The 26,487-nt window shown below is 46.4% G+C and overlaps 1 protein-coding gene across 2 annotated transcripts in view; it reads left to right on the forward strand.

Annotated features, from left to right (window-relative positions):
- ZMYND8 (zinc finger MYND-type containing 8) overlaps nucleotides 1-26,487 on the forward strand; it is a 127,251-nt gene that overhangs the window by 93,086 nt on the left and 7,678 nt on the right. For both annotated transcript variants that reach the window (XM_060122121.1, XM_060122122.1), the window contains 7 exons: nucleotides 151-663; nucleotides 5,340-5,723; nucleotides 7,652-7,842; nucleotides 19,160-19,240; nucleotides 21,019-21,097; nucleotides 23,298-23,537; nucleotides 25,377-25,534. In XM_060122121.1, the coding sequence (XP_059978104.1) occupies nucleotides 151-663; nucleotides 5,340-5,723; nucleotides 7,652-7,842; nucleotides 19,160-19,240; nucleotides 21,019-21,097; nucleotides 23,298-23,537; nucleotides 25,377-25,534 (1,646 nt within the window). The remainder of the gene's footprint in view (nucleotides 1-150; nucleotides 664-5,339; nucleotides 5,724-7,651; nucleotides 7,843-19,159; nucleotides 19,241-21,018; nucleotides 21,098-23,297; nucleotides 23,538-25,376; nucleotides 25,535-26,487) is intronic.

Below are 26,487 nucleotides of genomic sequence, written 5' to 3' on the forward strand. Positions count from 1 at the left end.
CACTGCTAACCCCACCAGGCCAGTGTGATGCGATTTGAAATGTTTTTTTTTTTTTATTCCAGCGTTGGGCGTGGAAAATGGTTGTGATTTTTTGGTCCTGCTCTTTATTTTGTGAGTACGCCACATGCTGGGTTTTCTTTTTGAATTTAGGCATAAATGAAATCTCAGAAGATGTTTATACGGCTGTAGAACACAGCGATTCTGAGGATTCCGAGAAGTCAGATAGTAGCGGTAGTGACTCTATCAGTGATGAGGAGCAGAGGTCCAAGAATGAGCCGGAAGATGCCGAAGACAAAGAGGATGCTCAGATGGACAAAGAGCCATCTGCTGTCAAAAAAAAGCCCAAACTGGCAAACCCCATGGAGACGAAAGAGGAGCTGAAAGTCAGCACGTCGCCAGCCAGCGAGAAAGCAGACCCAGGCTTGGCCAAGGAGAAGACTAGCCCTCAGCCTGACAAGGACTTTTCAGACAAAGCAAAACCCTTGCCTCATCCCACAAAGGATAAGCTGAAGGGAAAAGATGAGACGGATTCCCCAACAGTGCATTTGGGCCTGGACTCCGATTCAGAGAGCGAACTTGTCATAGATTTAGGAGAAGACCATTCTGGGCGGGAGGGTCGAAAAAATAAGAAGGAACCCAAAGAACCGTCTCCCAAGCAGGAGGGTAAGTGATTGTACCCGTTTCTGGTTTCTTGATTTGGTTTTAGAATGCCACCTTGCAATTTGTGTTATCTCAAGTCAGGTGACCCTCTCCCATCACAAAGGGTGGCGTAGCAAAGCTTGGATTGGCTCCAGGTCACCTAGCTAGTTACTGAGCTGGACCAGGACTTAAACTAAGCCTGCGCACCTTTCACCTGCTCAGTACCCGATGTGGCTGATTTTGAGCACAGAAAAATAAGTCTCTTAGAAAGTAGTTGCTTCTAGCTGTTAGGTCATTTTTAGCCTCAGCAGCTTCTTTTCCAGTAGGCTCGCTCATTTCCCTAAAGTGTTTGTCAACATTTAGACATTTGACAAGGCTGAAATTGTTAGAAGTGTTCAGTTGGAAAATCTTGATAAGTTTAGCCTCCCTTACCTCTCCTCACGTTGCCCAGGCATCTCAAAGTGCTTTTTCTTACCAGAACACAAGACCATTTGGGTAGGTGGCACTAGAACGCTGAGTTCTTGAGCCACTAGAAATCAGACGGGCATTGTAGGGTGCTGCCTGAGTTGGTCTTCCGCCATATTTGCGATTAACTGACATGGGCCCAGGGTTTCTCAGCCTTGGCGCTGTTGACATTTTGTGCTGGATAATTCTTTGTCCTGTGCACTGGAGGATGTTTGGCAGCATCCCTGGCCTCTTCTTACTGGATGCTGGTAGCACTTGCCCAGTTGTGGCCATCAGAAATGTCTTGACATGGCCGGATGTCCCTTCGGGGGCAGAATCTCCCCCAGTTGAGAACCCCACTGCCTGAGCTCAGCAGTTCTCTTCCGCTGAACCAGTAGTGGCTGCCCTCAAACCTGCTGCAGCAGCCCAGGCATGTCGGCAAACCCTCCAGCAGGAACTTGGGAATGATTTGAAGGATGTCCCTCCCATTGAAGAAGCAGTCAGCACATTTTTCAACTGGTTTGGCTAGTGGGGGGTGAGGGGATTCCCCAACAGGCCTGAGAAAGATAATGAAGAATTAATTAAGGGCTAGGAGAAACATGGCCTAAGGACAAATTAGAGGTTGTAGCCATAAAACCTCATGGACTTTGTGAGTTACTTAAGGGAGTAGCCAGGTTTAATTTTTGACTATGCTTAACTTCTGACAGGAGCTAACTTCTGAGTTCTATATCCCCTGGGGATTTCTCATGCTGGCTTGCTTAAAGCAAGAGGGGGATGGGCTTTGAGAATCTTTCCTCTGTGTTTGTATCAACGTGACCTGTTCTGGAACCTCAATTCCTGCAGTTCATCAAAAGAGGATGGAACGTCTCTCAATGGTACAAGAGAGGAAGAGAGAGAGGCAGTTGGGTGGGACAGGAAGGATGGCCCACCACACCATCCTTTAGAATTATGAATGGCATCTGAAAAATCCGATTCTTTTGTGGATTGGGGTTTGAGGGACAACCTCAAGTGTTGCAGAAAACAATAGGAGTAGCATTTATTCCACGAGGTTTGTGGGAATATTGGGGCACAGATGGTAGTGTTCCTGTGAATGATACATTTATGCTATTCCTCTCTTTCTGGAGTAGATCTTTTTTTTTTTTGCGGTACGCGGGCCTCTCACTGTTGTGGCCTCTACCGTCGCGGAGCACAGGCTCCAGACACACAGGCTCAGCGGCCATGGCTCACGGGCCCAGCTGCTCCGCGGCATGTGGGATCTTCCCGGACCAGGGCACGAACCCGTGTCCCCTGCATCGGCAGGCGGACTCTCAACCACTGAGCCACCAGGGAAGCCCTGGAGTAGATCTTTTGATTGGTTGTGGTTTTTTGCCCCTTCCAGAAGGAATTTGTGACAGATTGATAAGAAACAAAATGAAAATCAAGAAATCAGTGTAAAAGATGAAGGTAGAATAGTGAGAGATCTGGGGAAAATTTGTATACAAAAATACATACTGTTCCAGCCTTCAGAGTTAGCAAAGTTGGGCTTCCATTTTGACTCTGAGCTCCCTAGCAGTCAAAGCAAAAAGGGAAACATATGAGTCCCTGAAAAGATCTCATGTTTTCCTCCAAAATAAAAAGCATTCCAGTTGATTAAATGAAAGTGAGCTCTTCCTCCCACTGGTATCTGCAGGAAGTTTCTCCAGGAGTCCCCGAGTGTGTGATGGACTTTTAAGCTGAAGATGTCTCTGAAACATAATTCAGAGTGGCTTCCCAGGGGTTGGGGCAAGACTGCTTAGTCTGAAATCCAGAGCCCCCCTGATGGTGGTTTGGGTCTTGAAGAATCAGCTTCGTGTCAGTGATGTACTTTCACTTATGAGTTTATTAAGTGAAGGGCTTTTTGGAGAGTGCTTGGTGACCTCCAACTGACCTTCAGTTAGGAATGCGGCTTCTGCACAGTATATGAATCCTCAGCAAAATGGCTTTTCTAGCTAGTGCTCTCGGAACAGAGGCCAAAGGAGCTCGCTTAACAACCTTTACTATGCTTACCCTGTAACATCAGTCATTTCCATCCTTCTCTTCAAAGTCGTTTTTTTAAGGTACAAGACCGTGACCAAAGTCTGGTATAAGTAGGTTAGTTTGATGGGGCCGCTTTTGGAGTGTTGGCCTTTAAGAAATTCACCCTTTTTGAGGCTACAGGTGATTATACACTCCCAATTTCTAGGACAAATGGAATTTTCCATGGCCTTTCCCCCGCCTCCATAAACCATCAGAATCCTCTAGAAATTAAAATGTTCTAGTGTCTAAATGAAAACCCCCCCCGCCCCGCCCCCCGCAAGAGTGCTTCGAGCCTGGAAGCTTTTCAGATTGCACACTCCTGTTTTTTTATTTGGGAAAGAGCTCCAGCCGTGACTCGTGCAGGCTGGTTACCCATCTGCAAAGCCACCTGTTTGCTTTTGCAATACAAGAGAGAGAAAAGGACCTTTTTGCGGTTGCCCTTTGCCCAAGGAGGGACCGGGCTAGTTAATCAACCAGGACAATATATTTTTTGGTCACATGGCAGAAAAGGGAGGCATTAAAGTTGCTTCTGCAGGTTAGAAGCCCTGCCTGGGGGGACCCTCCCAGTGTGGGGCTTTTAGAAGGGCCAAGTTCAAAGCCACCTCTGCCCCTGGAAGGGGCAGGGGCTATATCCGGTATCTGGCAGGTCATCCTGGGGAAGGATGGGGGCTCCTCACTGCAGGTAGAGCTCTTCTCCCAGCCCACCCTGTGTTCCTGCCCATGAACTTGGCTGGACTCTTCCCCAGAGGAGCAGGAGAGCCACCCAGGTGTGATAACCACCAAGAAGACACCCCCCCACCCCCGTCCCCCGAGTCAGAAAAGTCAGCCTGTCTTTTTCTCTCACACTCCTTGGTTTCCCCAAACCCACAGTTTACTGAAAATCTCCCCTAGAATAATCAAGCCCATGCCTTTCCTGGGTGATAGAAATCTAAAAAAGACAGGTGTAATCCTTATTAAATAAGAGTTTGATGTCGAGGCACATTGTCAAGATCAAGGGTGCTGATTTGCACCCGTGTTTTGTGTGTGAACCCCAGGGAGTCCTCTCTGGGGGCAGGTTCACCTCTCCAGTGCCAGGGGCTGCTGCAGTGATTACTGACCACACACCCCTTTTACAGATGAGCACTCACGAGGTCACACCCCCTTCTACGCTGCTCAGTGCTTTTGGCTCTAACCTGCCTTCTTGCCAGCCCTCCTCACTGCCTGCCCTCACTTACCAAAATGCTGTCTATTCCTGAGCATGTCTTGGCTAAAGCTGTCCCCCTCCAAATTCTCCCTGCTGCCTGTTGAAATCCTACGCTCCACCCCCATAGCCCAGCTCCTCCCAGGAGACATACTCTGAAAGGCAGCTTTTTTCAGACTTGAGTCACTCGCATTCATTATTTTTGCCATTCCTAAGTCCTGCCTGTATAATTACAGACTTAATATTTTTATATGAAACAACAGCTCTTTAAAAAAAAATAAAACTCAATTTTAGACTTAAACTTGACCACCACACAGTAGGTAAAACAGTATCGTGTGCTCTACATAAAAGACGCAACAGGAATAACTACAATCAAAACAAAAGCAAGGCATCTAAATTCTAGATAAATACCATTGTGCTGAGGAAGATTCTGTCCTTAGGGTGGAATTCCCTTTAGTGTTAGGTGTCAAGGCTACCAGGACCACACCGAGACTGTTCTGAAGGGAATCAGAAGAGATTAAAGAAGATACTCTTCTTTTTGGGTCACTTATTGTTATTCAGTGCTTTGGCCTATGGGAAGCCGTCTGGTTCTTTGGGGTACATGCTTTCTAGGTTCCCTGGCCAAAGAAAGCGTTTCTCTTAATCTCCGGATTGACTTTGGCTGGGTCTTTCTCAAAGTGCTTACCCAACTTTAACTTTGTAAAACAAGATACTTGCAGTGATTCTGTTCATCCACTGCGTCGTCTACTAGTAGGTGAGCAACTTGAGGGCAGGGGCTGGGTCAGGTTGGCCTCAGTCCCCCAGATGCCTTGACATACGTCTCAGATGTGAGCAAGTGCACGGAACACAAGGGGGCTGATGTTTTAAGATACGGCATGCTGCCGAAGTGGCCTGAGCGTATTGTGTAAGTGCCCATTCACTGGGGGTCTTTGGCATGCTAGCCTCTGATGGTCACCCAGAACTTGGTGGTGTAGAGACCCTGCAGGCCAGCCCGAGTCATATCCACTTTTTGTTTGTTTGTTTTTTCACGCATTGGCTTTAGTCGTAGGTAAAGCTCCACCATCCACGACGGCGGGCAGCCAGTCTCCCCCTGAAACGCCGGTCCTCACCCGCTCTTCTGCCCAAACTCCTACGGCTGGTGTCACGGCCACCACCAGCACCACATCCACGGTCACGGCCCCGGCCGCCACTGCCACAGGAAGCCCAGTGAAAAAGCAGAGGCCGCTTTTACCGAAGGAGACTGCCCCGGCCGTGCAGCGGGTCGTGTGGAACTCCTCAAGTAAGTTTCAAACGTCCTCCCAAAAGTGGCACATGCAGAAGATGCAGCGCCAGCAGCAGCAGCAAAACCAGCAGCAAAACCAGCAGCAAAACCAGCAGCCTCAGTCTTCCCAGGGGACGAGATATCAGACCAGACAGGCCGTGAAAGGTACCGAGCCTCCCCTTCTGCTCTCCGTGGCGCCCGGTCCCTTTTTGGCCACATGGACAGGAGAAAAATAATCGTCTTATTTTTTCAGTTCCCCTTGGTTTCCTGGTTACTGTATCCTGGAGGCCTCACACATTCCATTTGGCATTATTTTTAAAAATTGTTTTCCAACTTGCTTTGTACTTTTCTTTTTTCTTTTTTTTCTCATTTTATAAATACATGCATATGTTCTTCTTAGAAAGGGGTGAAGTAGACACATAGACACAAAAATGTGTTGTCCTGATTGATTTGCCATTTCATTCTCCACCCTTTCTCAGAGGTCACTGTTAACCGTAAGATCTTTTTTATGCATGTATGCATATATATTTATGTATATATGTGACTTCATAAAAGTATTACTTTTTTTTCTTTTTTCTTTTTTAAAACATGAAAATGGTACCATACTTGCTTTTTTCCGTGCCCCCCCTCCCCCCATCAGCATGTTTTGGAGGTCTGTCCATGTCAGTACATACAGCTCTACCTTATTCTTTTGGACTGCTGCATAGTATTCCACAGTTTATTTAAAGTATTCCCCTACTGATGGACATATAGGTTGCTTCCAGTTTTTTTTTCCTGTTGTAAGTAGTGCTGCAATGAATACCTTTGTTTAAGTTTCCTTGTGCACATCCATGAACCCCTGGACATTGTTTTGGAAAGAGTACAGTGTGAGAAGTTGGTAGCAAAGGTTACCTTAATAACTAGCGATTAGCCTCACACACAAGAGGAGCAAGAACCAGTTGCTGAAGTGCGGAATCATAGCTCCCGGCAGGAGGCTCCCTCTGGAGCTGATGGAAAGCTGAACCGTCTGATGGGTACCAGTTGGCCCAGCTCTTGTGAGCACTGATGTAGAATCTTGTTCCCCTGGGAAACCTGCATCGAGATCCTTGAAGGTTGGGCTCCTTGATTGAAACTCTCACATGCTGAGTGCACCCCTGTGAGTAGGACTATTAAAAGAGTCGCAGCAGGACGTGGGGTTGAAGAGTAGCCAGTTCTTGAATTGGCTCCCGTTGAAACCCTTCAAAGATCGAGGGGAGGGCAGACTGAAAGATTGGACTCTCAGCATTGAAGTACAGCTGGATTGATCTTGCTGTTTGAAGAGTCATTGGGACAGAACCGAGTCTAGGATATTTCATGTTGGGGTGACCAGTTCCGGTCTTCTGAATTCATCCCCCTTAAGCATAGTGAGCCTTCCCCAGGGGAATTTAGGTGCTGGCAAGAAGGAGCTCATTGATGGTGTGATTCTTAAATCCCAGATTATCTTGTCAGGGATAAGCAAAGCTGGCCACTAGTTGAAGTAGTAAAGACAGATTTCAATCAGCTTTATACTATTGCAATAGAGCAAAAAGTCCAGCGTGAACTAAACATGTACACAGGGGACTGGGCGTTTTAAAGGGAGAATTCGGGAATAGGGAGGGGGGTGGGCAGAGGCTCTGAAGAGTCAGAAAGTGAAAATTTACATAAAGTGGGAAGGGGGTGTTGGTCCATTTGAAACATCTGGGTTTGCTAACTGGTACCTATTGAAGGTAGGCTCCGACCCTCCCACAGAGACTGGGAGATGGGCCCCATCATTAGGTGTTGGCTGGAATATATAGTCAGTTCATTCGGCAGCCTTGCGTTTTCTCAGTCAGGGACTTTAAGGGGGCAAAGGTCATCCTAGGGATGCAGCCTTGAGCTGTTAGAAACTATATTCATCTTTATAGACCAAGGTGGAAGCCTCGTTGAGAAAGAGCTCAGAGGAGCCTGGCTAGGGTTTGGCCAAGGAGAGAGTCTTTGTCACTTGAAAGTAGAGAAACTCGCAGGGCGTTTGTCAGAGGCTCTGCTCCCCACCACAGTTTCCTACTGGGATGGGCTTCCCGCGGCAGTGGGATGACCAGGACCCTTTGCTTTCCTAGCTGTCCAGCAGAAGGAGATCACGCAGAGCCCGTCCACCTCCACCATCACCCTGGTGACTAGCACCCAGTCGTCGCCCCTGGTCACCAGCTCGGGGTCCACGAGCACCCTCGCCTCTTCAGTAAGCGCAGACCTGCCCATCGCCACCGCCTCAGCAGATGTTGCCGCGGACATCGCCAAGTACACTAGCAAAGTGAGCGCCGGCGGGACGTGGGAGGATTGGCTTCCCAACAGGAACCACTTGGGTCATGACCTTGCAGGTTTTAGAGGGTGCTTGGGAGGGAAGACCCTGCTTTTACTGAGGATCTCTAAGACCAGACTCTTCCATTTGGGGCTGATGTGGGGTGTAAGCAGAGAAATATAGAAAGGACTGACCCTTCCTCTGAGAGGGCTTAGATTCTAAGAGGAAAATGACATAGAATCGAAATTAACCCTTCGGCATTCAAGTCACTCATTAGGAACAGATTTTCCTTAAGCTGCTGAAGCAGATGACTGTCCTTCAGTTCACAACCGACCAAGGGGTTAGATTGCATTTAGAAGCCGTGTGGGACAAAAGTGACAGAGGCTTAAACGCAAGACTTGCAAGGTTCCATGCGTGCACTTAGATCTTTCCAGCACCCAAGGTGGGCCGGGGAGTGATGGGTTCCGTCCCGGACTCATGCCCACTTCTGTCACATTCCTTGTCGAGCAGTGTGGCGAGCAGGCTTGCCTGCCGTCTGTTCACTCACGGGCGCCCTCTCGGTGCGGGCTCTTCTTCTCCCTCTCTCTCTCTCTCTTTTAAAGTTTATTTTATTGAGGTATACTTGATTTACAATGTTGTGTTAATTTTTACTCTATAGCAAAGTGATTCAGTTATTCTTTTCCATTATGGTTTATCACAGGATATTGATTATAGTTCCCTATGCTGTACAGTAAGACCTTGTTGTTTGTTCTGTATATTTATAATAGTTTGCATGTGCTAATCCCAAACTCCAGTCCATTCCTTCCCTGCTCCCTCTCTCTTAATTTGCCAAGTGCTTTTATGCTTACCGTTGAATTCAGGCGAATAAAAAGCCTGTAGCTCTCGGACTTCCCTGGCAGTCCAGTGGTTAAGACTCTGCGCTTCCACTGCAGGCCGTGTGGGTTCGATCCCTCGTTGGGGAGCTAAGATCCCTCATACTGCACCGTGCAGCCAGAAAGTAGGGGGGGGAAAAAGGCTTCAGTTCTGCTTGCTGTCAAATGAGAGTGCTCTGGAGTGATGTGCAGGTTCATGTCAGTAGACCACCTGGTAGTAAGAATAACCACCAGGAAGGCAGCTCCCTGGGAACAGGGTTTTATCTGTTCTGCTCATTGCTGGGGCCTAGAACACTGTCTGGCGCACAGCAGATGCTCGATATATAGTCGTCAAATGAAAGTATGTTGCTGCCTAACTAATTCTCATTATTGGGCTTCTTAGTATCATTAACTCTATTTTTAAAAAATTATTAGTTATCTATTTTATACATATTAGTGTATACATGTCAATCCCAATCTTCCAGTTCATCACCCCCCCAGCCCCCGCTTTCCCCCCTTGGTGTCCATACGTTTGTTCTCTACATCTGTGTCTCAATTTCTGCCCTGCAAACTAGTTCATCTGTACCATTTTTCTAGGTTCCACATATATGCGTTAATATACGATATTTGTTTTTCTCTTTCTGACTTACTTCACTCTCTATGACAGTCTGTAGATCCATCATATCTGTACAAATGACACTATTTAGTTCCTTTTTATGGCTGAGTAATATTCCATTGTACTACATCTTCTTTTTCCATTTGTCTGTTGATGGGCGTTTAGGTTGCTTTCGTGACCTAGCTATTGTAAATAGTGCTGCCATGAACATTGAGGTGCATGTGTCTTTTTGAACTGTGGTTTTCTCTGGGTATATGCCCAGTAATGGGATTGCTGGGTCATATGGTAATTCTATTTTTAGTTTTTTGAGGAACCTCCATACTGTTTTCCATAGTGGCTGTATCAATTTACATTCCCACCAACAGTGCAAGAGGGTTCCCTTTTCTCCACACCCTCCCTCTACAGCATTAGTTGTTTGTAGATTTTCTGGTTATGCCCTTTCTAACTGGTGTGAGGTGATACCTTATTGTAGTTTTGATTTGCATTTCTCTAATAATTAGTGATGTTGAGCAGCTTTTCATGTGCTTCCTGGCCATCTGTATGTCTTCTTTGGAGAAATGTCTATTTAGGTCTTCTGCCCATTTTTGGATTGTGTTGTTTGTTTTTTTAATATTGAGCTGCATGAGCTGTTTATATATTTTGGAGATTAATCCTTTGTCCGTTGATTCGTTTGCAAATATTTTCTCCCATTCTGAGGGTTGTCTTTTCGTCTTGTTTGTAGTTTCCTTTGCTGTGCAAAAGCTTTTAGGTTTCATTAGGTCCCATTTGTTTATTTTTGTTTTAGTTTCCATTACTCTAGGAGGTGGATCAAAAAAGATCTTGCTGTGATATATGTCAAAGAGTGGTCTTCCTATGTTTTCCTCTAAAAGCTTTACAGTGTCCAGTCTTACATTTAGGTCTCTAATCCATTTTGAATTTATTTTTGTGTATGGTGTTAGGGAGTGTTCTAATTTCATTCTTTTACATGTAGCTGTCCGGTTTTCCCAGCACCACTTATTGAAGAGACTCTCTTTTCTCCATTGTATATCCTTGCCTCCTTTGTCATAGATTAGTTGATCACAGGTGTGTGGGTTTTATCTCTGGGCTTTCTGTCCTGTTCCATTGATCTATATTTCTGGTTTTGTACCAGTACCATACTGAATTGATAACTGTAGCTTTGTAGTATAGTCTTGAAGGTCAGGGAGTCTGATTCCCCCAGTTCCGTTTTTTTCCCCTCAAGGCCGCTTTGGATATGTGGGGTCTTTTGTGTCTCCATACAAATTTTAAGATTTTTTGTTTCACTTCTGTAAAAAATGCGATTGGTAATTTGATAGGGATTGCATTGAATCTGTAGATTGCTCTGGGTAGTATAGTCATTTTTACAATATTGATTCTTCCAATCCAAGAACGTGGTATATCTCTCCATCTGTTTGTATCATCTTTAATTTCTTCCATCAGTGTCTTATAGAGTTCTGCATACAGGTCTTTTGTCTCCCTAGGTAGGCTTATTCCTAGGTATTTTATTCTTTTTGTTGTAGTGGTAAATAGGAGTGTTACTTTAATTTCTCATACAGGTATTTCATCATTAGTGTATAGGAAAGCAAGAGATATCTGTGCTTGAATTTTGTGTCCTGCAACTTTACCAAACTCATTGATTATCTCTAGTAGTTTTCTGGTGGCATCTTTAGGATTCTGTATGTATAGCATCATGTCATCTGCAAACAGTGACAGTTTTACTTCTTCTTTTCCAGTTTGTATTCCTTTTATTTCTTTTTCTTCTCTGATTGCCGTGGCTAGGACTTCCAAAACTATGTTGAATAATAGTGGTGAGAGTGGACATCCTTGTCTTTTTCCTGATCTTAGAGGAAATGCTTTCAGTTTTTCACCATTGAGAATGATGTTTGCTGTGGGTTTGCCGTATATGGCCTTTATTATGTTGAAGTAGTTTCCCTCTATGCCCACTTTCTGGAGAGTTTTTATCATAAATGGGTGTTGAATTTTGTCCAAAGCTTTCCTCCATCTATTGAGATGATCATATGGTTTTTATTCTCCAGTTTGTTAATATGGTGTATCACATTGATTGATTTGCGTATATAGAAGAATCCTTGCATCCCTGGGTTAAATCCCACTTGATCATGGTGTATGATCCTTTTAATGTGGTGTTGGATTCTGTTTGCTAGTATTTTGTTGAGTATTTTTGCATCTGTATTCATCAATGATATTGGTCTGTAATTTTCTTTTTTGGTAGTATCTTTTTCTGGTTTTGGTATCAGGGTGATGGTGGCCTCATAGAATGAGTTTGGGAGTGTTCCTTCCTCTGCAATATTTTGGAAGAGTTTGAGAAGGATGGGTGTTAGCTCTTCTTTAAATGTTTGATAGAATTCACCTGTGAAGCCATCCGGTCCTGGACTTTTGTTTGTTGGAAGATTTTTAATTACAGTTTCAATTTCATTACTTGTGATTGCTCTGTTCATATATTCTCTTTCTTCCTGGTTCAGTCTTGGAAGGTTATACCTTTGTAAGAATTTGTCCATTTCTTCTAGGTTGTCCATTTTATTGGCATAGAGTTGCTTGTAGTAGTCTCTTAGGATGCATTGTATTTCTCGGGTGTCTGTTGTAACCTCTCCTTTTTCACTTCTAATTTTATTGATTTGAGTCCTTTCCTTTTTCTTGATGAGTCTGTCTAATGGTTTATCAATTTTGTTTATCTTCTCAAAGAACCAGCTTTTAGTTTTATTGATCTTTGCTATTGTTTTCTTTGTTTCTATTTCATTTATTTCTGCTCTGCTCTTTATGATTTCTTTCCTTCTTCTAACTTTGGGATTTGTTTGTTCTTCTTTCTGTAGTTCCTTTAGGTGTAAGGTTAGGTTGTTTATTTGAGATTTTTCTTGTTTCTTGAGGTAGGCTTGTATAGCTATAAACTTCCCTCTTAGAACTGCTTTTGCTGCATCCCATAGATTTTTTTTTTTTTTTTTTTTTTAATGCGGTACGTGGGCCTCTCACTGTTGTGGCCTCTCCCATTGCGGAGCACAGGCTCCGGATACGCAGGCTCAGCGGCCATGGCTCACGGGCCCAGCTGCTCCGCGGCATGTGGAATCTTCCCGGACTGGGGCACGAACCTGTGTCCCCTGCATCGGCAGGCGGACTCTCAGCCACTGCACCACCAGGGAAGCCCCATCCCATAGATTTCGGATTGTTGTCTTTTCATTGTCATTTGTCTCTAGGTATTTTTTGATTTCCTCTTTGATTTCTTCAGTAATCTCTTGGTTATTTGGTAATGTATTGTTTAGCCTCCATGTGTTTATGTTTTTTATGTTTTTTTCCCTGTAATTGATTTGTAATCTCATAGCGTTGTGGTCAGAAAAGATGTTTGATATGATTTAAACTTTCTTAAATTTACTGAGGCTTGATTTGTGACCCAAGATGTGATATGTCCTGGAGAATGTGCCATGTGCACTTGATAAGAAAGTGTAATCTGCTGTTTTTGAATGGAATGTCCTCTAAATATCAATTAAATCTATCTGGTCTATTGTGTCATTTAAAGCTTGTGTTTCCTTAGTAATTTTCTGTTTGGATGATGTGTCCATTGGTGTAAGTGAGGTGTTAAAGTCCCCCACTATTATTGTGTTACTGTCGATTTTCTCTTTTAGAGCTGTTAGCAGTTGCCTTATGTATTGAGGTGCTCCTATGTTGGGTGCATATATATTTATAATTGTTATATCTTCTTCTTGGATTGATCCCGTGATCATTATGTAGTGTCCTTCCTTGTGTCTTGTAATATTCTTTATTTTAAAGTCTATTTTATCTGATATGAGTATTGCTCCTCCAGCTTTCTTTGGATTTCCATTTGCATGGAATATCTTTTTCCATCCCCTCACTTTCAGTCTGTATGTGTCCCTAGGTCTGAAGTGGGTCTCTTGTAGACAGCATATATATGGTTCTTGTTTTTGTATCCATTCAGTGAGCCTGTGTCTTTTGGTTGGAGTATTTAATCCATTCATGTTTAAGGTAATTATTGATGTGCATGTTCCTATTACCATTTTCTTAATTGTTTTGGGTATGTTTTTGTAGGTCCTTTTCTTGTGTTTCCCACTTAGAGAAGTTCCTTTAGCATTTGTTGTAGAGCTGGTTTGGTGGTGCTGAATTCTCTTAGGTTTTGCTTGTCTGTAAAGCTTTTGATTTCTCTATCGAATCTGAATGAGATTCTTGCTAGATAGAGTAATCTTGGTTGTAGGTTCTTCCCTTTCATCACTTTAAATATGTCATGCCACTCCCTTCTGGCTTGTAGAGTTTCTGCTGAGAAATCAGCTGTTAACCTTATGGGAGTTCCCTTGTATGTTATTTGTCGTTTTTCCCTTGCTGCTTTCAATAATTTTTCTCTATCTTTAATATTTGCCAATTTGATTACTGTGTCTTGGCGGGTTTCTCCTTGGGTTTATCCTGTATAGGACTCTCTGTGCTTCCTGTACCTGGGTGGCTGTTGCCTTTCCCATGTTAGGGAAGTTTTCGACTATAATCTCTTCAAATATTTTCTCGGGTCCTTTCTTCTGCAACTCCTATAATGCGAATGTTGTTACCCAGAGGTCTCTTAGGCTGTCTTCATTTCTTTTCATTCTGTTCCGCAGCAGTGAATTCCACCATTCTGTCTTCCAGGTCACCTATCCGTTCTTCTGCCTCAGTTATTCTGCTATTGATTCCGTCTAGGTATTTTTCATTTCAGTTATTGTATTGTTCATCTCTGTTTGTTTGTTCTTTAATTCTTCTAGGTGTTTGTTCTTTAATTCTTCTAGGTCTTTGTTAAACATTTCTTGCATCTTCTCGACCTTTGCCTCCATTCTTTTTCCGAGGTCCTGGATCATTTTCGTTGTCATTATTCTGAATTCTTTTTCTGGAACATTTCCTATCTCCACTTCATTTAGTTGTTTTTCTGGTGTTTTATCTTGTTCCTTCATCTGGTACATAGCCCTGTGCCTTTTCATCTTGTCTATCTTTCTGTGAATGTGGCTTTTGTTCCACAGGCTGCAGGGTTGTAGTTCTTGCTTCTGCTGTCTGCCCTCTGGTGGATGAGGCTATCTAAGAGGCTTGTGCAAGTTTCCTGATGGGAGGAACTGGTGGTGGGTAGAGCTGGCTGTTGCTCTGGTGGGCAGAGCTCAGTAAATCTTTAATCCACTTGTCTGCTGATGGGTGGGGTGGGTTCCCTCCCTGTTGGTTGTTTGGCCTGAGGTGATCCAACACTGGAGCCTGCCCTGCTCTTTGGTGGGGCTAATGGTGGAGTCTGGGAGGGCTCACGCCAAGGAGTATTTTCCAGAACTTCTGCTGCCAGTGTCCTTGTCCTCATGGTAAGACACAGCCACCTCCTGCCTCTGCAGGAGACCCTCCATCACTAGCAGGTACGTCTGGTTCAGTCTCTATGTGGTCACTTCTCCTTCCCCTGGGTCCCGATGCGCACATTACTTTGTGTGTGCCCTCCAAGAGTGGAGTCTCTGTTTCCGCCAGTCCTGTCGAAGTCCTGCAGTCAAATCCCGCTAGCTTTCAAAGTCTGATTCTCTAGGAATTCCTCCTCCCGTTTTCAGACCCCCAGGTTTGGAAGCCTGACGTGGGGCTCAGAACCTTCACTCCAGTGGGTGGAGTTCTGTGGTATAAGCGTATAAGCGTATAAGCGTTCTCCAGTTTGTGAGTCACCCACCCAGCAGTTACGGGATTTGATTTTATTGTGATAGCGCCCCTCCTGCCGTCTCACTGTGGCTTCTCCTTTGTCTTTGGATGTGGGGTATCTGTTTTGGTGAGTTCCAGTGTCTTTCTATCCTCAGTAACTCTTACTAGTAGCTAATGACAATAATCTAAGAGTATTTAGTAAATTACTAAGTAGGCAATAATAATACTTGACTCTTTAGTAATGAGTAAATTACTAATTAGTTACCAGTGGGTAAACTATTCAAGTTGATAGAATTGGTGACAAGAGTTGAGGATAGTTGTTTCTAGACTTCTTGAAGTCTCATGATAGGAGTTGCTTTATTATTGAGTGTGAAAGGTAGAATCTTTTCTTTTAGTTCTAGATGGCGAGAGTGGTATATATAATTTTCTACTCATGAATTTCTGTTGGTCATTTTCTTTTTATTCTATCTAAGTGTATTATCTGTTGCTACATAACAAATCACTACAAAACTTAGCAACTTAAAACCACACACATTCAACTCACAGTTTCTGTGGGTGTCGAGTCCAGGCTTGGCTGGGCTGGGTCCCCTGTTTCAGGACCTCTGGCAGGCTGCCTCCAAGGTGTCTGCTGGGGTTGGGGTTTCATCTGAAGATGTGACTGGGGAAGGATCCACTTCCAAGCTCACTTAGGTGGTTGTGGGCAGGATTCACTCCCTTGAGGGCTCTTGGACTGGGGGCCTCAGTTCCCGGCTGGCCGTTGGCTGGCGTCTACCCTCAGTCCCTTTCCCTGTGGCCCGCCCAGCGTGGCGGCTTGCTACATGACAGCAAGGGGTAGAGAAAGCCTGCTAGCAAGATGGAAGTCACAGTCTTATGTAGGTGATCACGGAAGTGACGGACTATTACCTCTGCCATGTTCCGGGGGTTAGAAGCAGGTCACTAGGCCAGCCCATGCTTGGAGGGGATTACAGCAGGGCACAAAGCCCAGAGGGCTGAGGTCACGGGGAACCTTCTCAGAGTGTCTGTCACACTAGGTAGGATGATACTAGCAGGAGCCAGTGTCTGCATGGCATTGACTCTGGCCCAGACGCTGTCCCAAGCACGTTTTATATGTTCCTTACTCAATCTTTATGACAGGTTGATGAGGACCGTACTGTTAAGCACACCTATTTTATAGATGAGAAAACTAAGACCTGGCGAGGCCACACAGCTTGTCCAGGGTCACATAATCAGTGAATGTGCAAGCTGGCGTTGGATGGTAGCCGCCAGGATCTAGTGAGTGTGCTCTTAACCTGCCTTTGAGCTGACTTGTGAATTCACACCAAGCCTGCTGAGCACAGCTGTCCAGTGTCCACACATTGATTGTCCTTACATGTGGCTTTTTCAAGCAACTCCGCTTCTTGGGGGTAACTTTGTCTCTTATTTAGTATTTCTGCCCCCTTTCGAATAAAACACGAGAATTGTTACAGAGTCCCCGAGTTTCAGAACAGGAAGGATTCAAGTATTAGTTACTTGTTACCATCCTCAGAGTTTCTTACCTGTTCATCACCTTGAACTAGTATCGACTTAGTATTTTTATTTAAATTGACTTAACTAGTTGAAATAAAATGAAGTCTAACCTCACCAGATCCTGTTCTTTGTCAAGGCTTGAAGCTTAAGTCCATCTTCCTTTTGTTAAAGAGAGAGATTATGATGAAAGTGTTAAAGACGTAATGGCACCAAACGGAGCCTTTCTTCCTAATGTGATCTGTTGTAGGATTGCAAGAAAATTGAAACGGGGTAATTTTTAAAATTACTGATTTAAGAAAATGTCTGGTATTGCCCAAATGGCTTCTTGTTCTGCTTGCAATTGATTTGACTTTTTGTATCACCTTCCGTTGATTTGGTCCAAGTTGTCTATTTACAGAAGACAAAACTGAGGATGCTTTGCGGCTCTGGCTAGTGGTTTGCAGCAAACCAGTGTTCTCAGCTCCTGCAGCCACTTCTGTTCCATCCCCTACTGTTGCCCCCTTCACTCTTAGAGCAAAATTGAAGAATGAACTTTTTGACAGACGTTTTGTTTGCAGCTAAGAAAATGAACACAGTGACATAGTTTTGTAGCTGATGAACTTTCTTGTGTCTGAGGTGACCCAGAGTTGAAGACCCAGATTTGTGTGTTTTGGCAGAAGGGCTCTTTGTTGGCTTCTTTGCTATATTTGGAAGTAAGAATGAAGGTCAGTCCGCAAATTCATGATTTCTTTAAAATGGAATGTAACTATGGCATTAGTAAAGGATGGAATTTCATCCACTTTCTGAAGTTTTCTTGTAAAGCAATTTTGTTTTAATATTTTAAATGGATGTGGGTAAGGAGGCCCATACTGAGTGACTGACCATAAAGCACAAAGTGTTTTTTTTGTGTGTGTGTGGTACGCGGGCCTCTCGCTGTTGTGGCCTCTCCCATTGAGGAGCACAGGCTCCGGACGCGCAGGCTCAGCGGCCATGGCTCACGGGCCCAGCCGCTCCGTGGCATGTGGGATCTTCCTGGACCGGGGCACGAACCCGTGTCCCCCGCATCGGCAGGCGGACTCTCAACCACTGCGCCACCAGGGAAGGCCAAGCACAAAGTGTTTTTAATGGCAGGGTCCCCCTGTGGCACCTGCAACAAGCTGGGGGCGGAAATCTCAACAGATAATTTATTCATTTTCCTCCCATTTTGGGGTGAATTGGGGGTTACTCTTTTGGGGGTTGGGAACAGTTTTGCAATTACATGTTCACGTGAATTAATTTTTCTGTGAAAATGAGACAAACAGGTATTTCTTTAGGAACCACACTGAATTGTGGTTCAGAACCTGCCCACTCTTCCTCAGCAGGTACCGAACCACAGTCTTCTTGTGGTTTTCTCATTTAATCCTTTTGCGTACCTACAAGGGGGGCACTGTTATTATCCTTGTTTTATACATGAGGAAACCGAGGCTCGGAGTTGTGGATGAGAAGATGTAACAGTGAGGACAGATCTCGGGCATCAGATGTGAAGGTGCTGTTTGTCCTGCCTTCTTACTGAATTGCAACAAACCGTAAAGCACAGGGGGTCCTCGGCAGCGGCCAGGCCAGACCTGAGACCTAGTTTCGTCTCCTGTCCCCTCCTCTTCCTCCTGTGATGTGGGAGGTCAGTGGCCAAGTGGCAGATAGAAGAGAAACCCACCCTGCAAACACATTCCGTCAGCAGCCACCTGGGTGCTTGCTGCGTGGACGTGAGCTGTTGTCACAGACTTGCTGGTGCCCTCAGGGGTCAAATAGTTACAGAAAAGGAAGATGGGAAAGAAACTGGAAAGGCAGTGGATGCCCCGACCAAAAGCATTAAAATAGCAAACCAGCTAGATCTACACGGTGGACCATATTATTCATCCCTAAAAAGGAATACAGCACAGACAGATCTTGAAAACTTTCTGCGAAGTCGAAGGCAGTCGCAGAGGACCAAGTATTGTGTGAGTCCCACATATATGAAATGATCTAGATTCTATCTAGAGACAGAAAAGCAGATTTGTGGTTATCAGAGGCTGGGGGGCGGTAATGTGGTTATTGCGGGGTGAAGGCTCACGGGGAGCAGAGTTTCTTTTTGGGGTAATGAAGAGGTTCTGAAATTGATTGTGGTCATGGATGTACAACACGGAATGGACTAAAAGCCATTAAATTGTACATAGTAAATGGGTGAATTGTATGGTATATGAATATCTCAGTAAAATGATAGTTTTTTTAAGGAGAAACAGTTTTAAAAAACCAACAGCAACAAAACAGTCTCTCCCTTGAGCCCACTGTGCTGGCCAAACCATCTTGGGGCCAAATTCATCCTCCCCACTTTAACCTGTGGCTATACATTAGCTTTATGGCTGTGAACTACTCCCATGATATGGCACAGGGAACTCGTGGGTGATTCCTACCCTGCCTGGTTCGTACCAGGCTCTCAACCTTGGCACTAGGGACACGTGGGGCTGGATAACTTTGTTGCAGGGGCCCTTCTGAGCACGGTAGGGTGTTTTGAGCATCCCTAGCTTCCACCTCCTCGATGCCATCAGCGCCCCTCTCCCCCTCCCCCACCAGCCATGACAACCAAAAATGCTCAGTGTCCCAGGATGGACAAAATCACCCCCAGCGGAGAAACCACTGCTTTATGCAGATAAATTTTAGATGTATGTCATCTAGAAAAAGCCTCAGGGAAGCGATCACCTGAATCATTTCTGTTTTTATCTTTCAGATGATGGATGCAATAAAAGGCACAATGACGGAAATATATAACGACCTTTCTAAAAACACTACTGGAAGCACAATAGCCGAGGTCAGAGATGACACATTCAGTTCCCTATTTGCTAAGAGTGTTTTATGGGCTGCTGTAGGGGCACCGTGAAGAAGCGTCTCTGGAAATCCCTCTCGGGTCCTGTCTCTGGTCACAGGCTCGCTCTGCTGATGGGGGTTTGTGGGGAGGGTATTTCTTCACTTTGCTAGGAAGCTGGCCCTCTGCAGACACACCCTGCTCTGTGCAATCACTTCACTTCTACTCATACAGCCAAAACCAGAGCTTGAGTTGTTATTCCGCTGGTGAGACTGGACAGTAGTGCTTTTGACCCCATGTAAAATTGGATCCTTCATCTTCTCCCAAAGTTTGGACTTTTTTATACAGGTGATCCCTGTTGTCCGGGAATGTGTATCCCCAGCCTCCTTAATTTAGGCGATTGCTTAGAGAAGAGCGTGGTTAAAACTTTGAAATGTCCACTTAGGAAGTGACCGTTTATTTAAAAAAAAAAAAAAAGCCTCCCTGAATTTCCCTCCCAGGCTAATTCCCTGCAAGCCCGATGCAAACAGGTCACCACGGGAAATGACAATGGCAGGACTTCTAGAGGTCATTGAAAGTCATGATGGAAAACTGGGGGGAGTCCCATGCAGAGCCATTGACGACCTGGCAGGGTGAGGCTGGCACCCAGACGAAGAGGAAAAAATCTCCAGGAAGGTGTCCCTATAGGCCTTCAACAGAGAACCGCATGAATGTAAAGGTTTCTGGGAGGTCCCAAGAGAAATGGTGAATCTCCTTGGGTATTTTTGCTAATGGGACCCTCCTGATGATTGTGCTGGGACGTCAAACAAGAACTTAGAAACACTTCCCCATCCTCACCCCCACCTGCTACCAGACTTCGTCCCTTTTTGTTCCTTTTAACTGGCGTGGAGTGGAAAGTATTGGATCCGTAATGTCTCACCTGAAACCTTGGGTCCAGATACGTGGCAGAATTTTCCAGATTTTAATGAGGTAATACGCAGCCCCTCCCACGGTTAGGTACAGCGTTCTCTGCAGTGAAACCGTACAATTGTTCCCACCGTGTTTGATAAATGAGGATTTCTCAACTTGACGCTACTGACGTTTGTGCTTCGCTGTGGTGAGGGCCGTCCTGTCCATCTGGGACGTTTAGCGGCATCTCTGGCCTCTACCCCCCGGGATGCCAGAAACAACCTATAATGTCTCCAGGCACTGCAGTGTCATGGAGGGAGGGAGGGGGGCAAAAATCATCCCAGTTGAGAACCTGTCAACAGCCTTGTATCAGTTCACATTGGGTTTACATTTTCCTTCCTCCAAACGAATTTGGCTCCCAATTTACTCCTACCCCCCAAAATGCCCTGTGGTTTCCAGAAATGTTAAGCTCTGGACTTTGAAGAGGATGATCATGCCACCCCTGTGCCCAAAATCTTAGGTAAGAGATACAGTAAAGCTTGTTTTCATTTGTTTTTGTTTCATGTTTTAGGCCCAAATCCTCCTCAAACCTGTGGCGTACTATTTATCATGAAGACCTGGTCTTCTTTTCTTACTTTAAGTGGCTTTTCCTAGAGCATTTCTTGGAAAAGACAGCCGACCCGTATTTGGCTTTTTGGAGCAGAAGTTCTCCCGAACTTGGGTTAACCCACTGGCGCCCACCTCTCTTACTGCAGCTGTGGGGAGGCCAGCACAGGCTGCTCTCTCTTTGCCTCAGCACATGACGTTAACCCCGTAATGAGAGCTGGAGCTTCCGAGCCCTGTTGGTAAAAGGCAGCCAGGTGCACTTTGTAAGAAGTCTTTCTCTCTCCTTACAGATTCGCAGGCTGAGGATTGAGATAGAGAAGCTCCAGTGGCTGCACCAGCAGGAGCTCTCGGAAATGAAACACAACTTGGGTAAGTCCTGCTGACTTGGTCTGCACTGTGGAAGGTTCTGGATGTGAGCTTCTTGGCACCTCTGCCGTTTGACCCAGATGTGAATTGGATCAAAAGCAGGGCAGGGGGATGCACCACTGGTGGGGAGACCACAGCATCCTGGAGAGTCTGACCTGGAGAAACCAGATATGAAGGATGGAGCTGGAGGGCACCCTCCTTTTCCTCTTTTCAGAATACCAACACCAGCAACAAGGTCATCACAACAGCCTTGGTAGCAGCTCCTGCGTATGAGCTCTGACCTTGTTCCAGCAACCGGCTGAAGTTTTCACGAATTAGCTAGTTCTCACAGAGACCCTTCTGATAAAAAGGGGTCTGTTATTTCCAGCAGAAACTGAGGCATAGACACGTGCAAACTCACACAGCTGTAGTTCACGTCCAGACTTTCCTCCTTGTAACCACTGACCGTCAGGCATCTTAAAGTTTTGGATGCTTCCTGTGTGCCCCACGTCATGGCGAGGGCGTTGGTCCATGGATTGTAGATAAGATTGATGTTTCGCTTACTGCGCTGTGGGTATATTGTAAAAGGGTCTCCCCTCAAAGGCAGAGCAGTTTCTTTCAGACCCTTGAGTAGTACCCGCCTCAGAGTCAGAACGCTGGCAACCGGGAGGTTCTGTTAGGGAGGCGGACCCGGGGGGGTGGGGTGGGGGGGCGGAGCCCACCTGCTTGCAGGTGATACTTGTTTAAATCACGCAAACTCCAGTCCTTTGGAAGCCTACCAGGAAAGCCCCCACCCTGCTCCTTCCCTTGTTGCCAGGAGGGAAGTTTATTGGAATGTTGTCACTTCTTCCTGTTTTTCTTGTAAAGTCAAGGAATCTATTTTTATGCAGAATCGTTTCATTTAAAAATAGTGGCCACACAGTTGAAAAAATACATGTGGGCTGGACAGAGCTTGTCATGGTTGGCAGGCTCCTAGTTGGAAATGTTGTGTCTGGATGCAAGTGCTTTTTATCTTTACCAGGGGTTAATTTTCTTTATCGGTGGTTTTTTGGAGGGTGTTTTTTTTTTTTTTTTTTTTTTAATTTCAGGAAGAGGATTTTAAGGAATCGAGGAACCATTGATTTTTCTTTTATTCCAGTGTGCAAGTTGCTCCCAGGTGTTGCACTTGTTGTCTGGTATAAAATTGAGAGAAATCTCAGTAGTGTGAGCAGTCTGATAGTTGTTTTATTAGCCTAATGATCAGTCATGATGCCCTGTCTGGTAGGTTAGAGCCACACACCAAGGAGACAGCATGTCCAAGTTGTAGCCCCACCTCTGCCCTTATTAGCTCTGTGCCTCAGTTTCCTCATCTGTGAAAGGGGTATTATAGTAATGCTTACCTCATAGGATTAGTAGTATAAAAGGATTAAAGGAGTTCATGTTTATAAAGTGCTTACAACAGTGCCTACAGATAGTAGGTGCTATGTAAGTGTTTGATAGAAAAAAAGCCTTAAACTAATGATAAAATTCAAAGTGAGTTTAGTGGAAATCATTTCAAGGGTGTATTTGAGGGCTTCCTGCAGAATCCCCACGCGGCCCCCTTATCTGCATCCTTGGCACCTGACGTTCATTATCACAAGCAGCTCTGTTGGTCAGCGTGATGGGTGCCCATCTTACAGATGTAGACACTGGGGCTCGGGCAGGATGGGTGACTCACCCAGGGGGTATCACACAGCCAGGGCATCTCCAAGCCAGGATCCACACCGGAGTCTATTGGAATCCATGTTCTGACCTGGTGTGAATGACCCCACGGCCTGGGCCGGGGGACAGGTGATGAAGCTGGCATCTGCTCCCCTTCCCTCCTGTCCTCCCCTCCCCCTCCCCCTCCTCCCTTCCCCTCCCCCTCCCCCTCCTCCCTTCCCCTCCCCCTCCTCCCTTCCCCTCCCCCTCCTCCCTTCCCCTCCCCTCCTCCCCTCCCCTCCCCCCTCCCCTCCCCCTCCTCCCCTTCCCTTCTCCCCTCCCTCCCTCCCCCTCCCCTCCCCTCCCCTCCCCCTCCCCTCCTCCCCTCCCCCTCCCCTCCTCCCCTCCCCTCTCCCTCCTCCCCTCTCCTCTCCCTCCTCCCCTCCCCTCCCCCTCCTCCCCCTCCTCCCCTCCCCTCCCCCTCCTCCCCCTCCTCCACTCCCCCTCCTCCCCTCCCCTTCCTCCCCTCTCCTCTCCTACCCCCTCCCCTCCCCTCCCCTGGCAGAGCTGACCATGGCTGAGATGCGGCAGAGCCTGGAGCAGGAGCGGGACCGGCTCATCGCCGAGGTGAAGAAGCAGCTGGAGCTGGAGAAGCAGCAGGCGGTGGACGAGACCAAGAAGAAGCAGTGGTGCGCCAACTGCAAGAAGGAGGCCATCTTCTACTGCTGCTGGAACACCAGCTATTGCGACTACCCCTGCCAGCAGGCCCACTGGCCTGAGCACATGAAGTCCTGCACCCAGTCAGGTAGGGCCCCGGGGGCACCTCCTGGCCCAGGCTGTGGAGGGTGGGCTGTTGGCTCCCCCTGGACCACAGGGCCCTCGTCATGCTCGCTCACCACCTGTGTGACTCTTAACACACGAGCGAGCAGCACACAGACATGGAGCCGAGACTCCAGACACAGGGGTTTTGAACCTCTGGTCTCCTTGGCCACAGTGTTGTTCGCCACAGGGCGGGGCTTGTGAGGATCACTTTAGTTTCATGTGAGTTGCCGAGGTTGGTTCTCCACCCGGGGCAGTTTTTGTCTCTGTCCCCTCTCCAAAGACACTGGCAATGACTGCAGACGTTCGTGGTTGTCATAACTGAGGGGGGTGCCGCTGGCATCAGAGGGCAGGGGCCAGGGATACTGCTAAACACCCTGCAAAATGCACAGGAGAGCCCCCTACAGTGGAGCCCATCCTGGACTCATAGTGTTAAATAAGGGATCCCAGTGCTCATGTGAAGGAAAAAGTGTTGGTTTGGAACTAATCGGTCTTTGAAATCTTTCTATAAATTTATTTATTTATTTTATTTTTGGCTGTGTTGGATCTTCGTTGCTGCACGTGGGCTTTCTCTGGTGGTGGTGAGCAGGGGCTACTCTTCATTGCAGTGCGAGGGCTTCTCATTGCGATGGCTTCTCTTGTTGCAGAGCACGGGCTCTGGGCACGCACGCAGGCTTCAGTAGTTGTGGCTCGCGGGCTCTAGAGCGCAGGCTCAGTAGTTGTGGTGCATTGTGGGGACTTCAGGGAAGTCCCCTGAAATCTCTTTCTAATACAGAGCAAGCAGATGCCAGGCTAGGAGAGTCCAGCAGGAAACAGTGTCTAGTTAGAATTTATTAATAGTATTTATTAGTGATTATTTTACAATTAGCATTTATTTATGGTTAATGTTAGATTTCTATGCTTAGAAATAAAAGTCTCCATTTCAAATAATTTATTTAAATACAGATAACAGGGCTTCCCTGGTGGCACAGTGGTTAAGAATCCGCCTGCCAATGCAGGGGACACGGGTTTGAGCCCTGGTCCGGGAAGATCCCACATGCCGCAGAGCAACTAAGCCCGTGCGCCACAACTACCGAGCCTGCGCTCTAGAGCCCACGAACCACAGCTGCTGGGACCCACGCGCCTGGAGCCTGTGCTCCATAACGAGAGAGGCCACTGCAACGAGAAGCCCGCGCACTGCAACTAGGAGTAGCCCCCACTCGCTGCAACTAGAGAAAAACCTGCGTGCAGCAGCGAAGACCCAACACACCCAAAAATAAATAAAGTAAATACGTTAAATACAAGTAACATAAATAATATGATAAGGGAGTATATCTACAGATTGGCAAGTTTTTCAAAGGTGATACACAAATGACCCAAGTTTGAGAAGCTCTGGAGCAGGGGTGGGTAAGTTTTTTTTTACGAAGGTCCAGAGAGTAAATATTTCAGGATTTGTGGCCTGGGTGGTCTGTCAGAAGCGCTCAGCTCTGCTGTTATAGGGTAAAACATGGGGTGAAAACTGGTCTAAAATTAGAAATGATGAAATGAGTAATTGGAACAGCAGTTTACAGGGTGTTTGTTTCACGAACATTCTTTCTCTCCAGCATGATTTAATAAAACTTGAATCACAGACTCTTAGAAATGAACATATTTTCACGCACAGTCTGGAATTCCCGCGTCTGGAAAGCTTTGGTCCAGCCACCCTGGGCCTGTGCTTGGGCCCTGAGGGGGCCTGGGTGGCAGCTACGTCTCTCACAGGTGTTGGTTTGCGCAGGACGGGCTTCCCTGTGGGCCCGGAGCCGTCGCGCTCGGCTTATACTTGGCTGCTGTCCCCTTTTGCCCTCAGCGACCGCGCCTCAGCAGGAAGCAGACGCCGAGGTGAACACAGAAACACTAAACAAGTCATCCCAGGGGACCTCCTCCAACACGCAGGCAGCCCCCCCGGAAACCAGCAGCTCGAAAGAGAAGGAGACGCCAGCCGAGAAAAGCAAGGACAGTGGCTCGGTGAGTCTCCTTCCCACGTGCCTTTGGGCCACGCCGAGTCTCAGACCCACCCCCATGCCCGCCACCCCGGCGAGTCCTGTGCTGTAGGGAGGTTTGTCTGTCTTCAGGCTGCAGATGGGGGTGACAGTCTTAGCAGGGCTCCTTTTCACAAGGTGCGTGTGTAGGGCGGCGTTGTCCACAAAACCTTCTGAGATGATGGGAATGTTCTGTATCTGCTCTGCCCAGTATGGGAGCCACTAGCCGCGTGTAGCTGTTGAGCGGTTGAACTGTGGCTAGTGTGACTGAGGACCTGGAATTTAAATTTTATTGAATTATAATTAATTTCAATACAGGTGGTCACAGAAGGCTGGTGGCTGCTCTCGTGGACACACAGGTTCTACCTCCTACTTGCCCAGTGTGTGGTATATGTAATTGCACGCAAGCATTATTTTAGGTGGCGCCTTGATCATTGTTTTACATTTGTAGTCATTATGTATTTATTTCCTGTCTATTAGGAAAAAAACAAGTCATCCCAGCAGTTAAAACCCTTTGACTTCATTGATATTATTGCCTAGTAAGAGGTTAAGGTGAAAGAAAAGTGAACTGATATAATTTGATGTAATATGCAGTCAGCCCTCCGTATCCGTGGGTTTCTCGCAACCAACCGAAATTCCATCCATGTTTGGTTGAATCCATGTATTCGAAATCCTCGGATACAGGGGGCCCACTGTATTCACCGTACGAGGCCTTTTTTGTGTGTAAGGAGCTGGAACATCCCCAGATTTTGGTACCCTCGGGGACTCCTGGAACCATCCCGCTTTGGGTGCTGAGGGACGGCTGTGCTTCCTTTCGGGATGTGGCAGAAATCTGGGGTGGGCGTTAGGTCAGAGAGGGGAGCTGAGGACCAGTGTTCTTGAAGCCACGGCTCTAGAGTTGAGTGAGGAGCCCCCAGTGCTGTGTTCTGGGGAGGTAGA

This window comes from Lagenorhynchus albirostris, chromosome 15 (assembly GCF_949774975.1).
Source record: "Lagenorhynchus albirostris chromosome 15, mLagAlb1.1, whole genome shotgun sequence".
Taxonomy (NCBI): Eukaryota; Metazoa; Chordata; class Mammalia; order Artiodactyla; family Delphinidae; genus Lagenorhynchus; species Lagenorhynchus albirostris.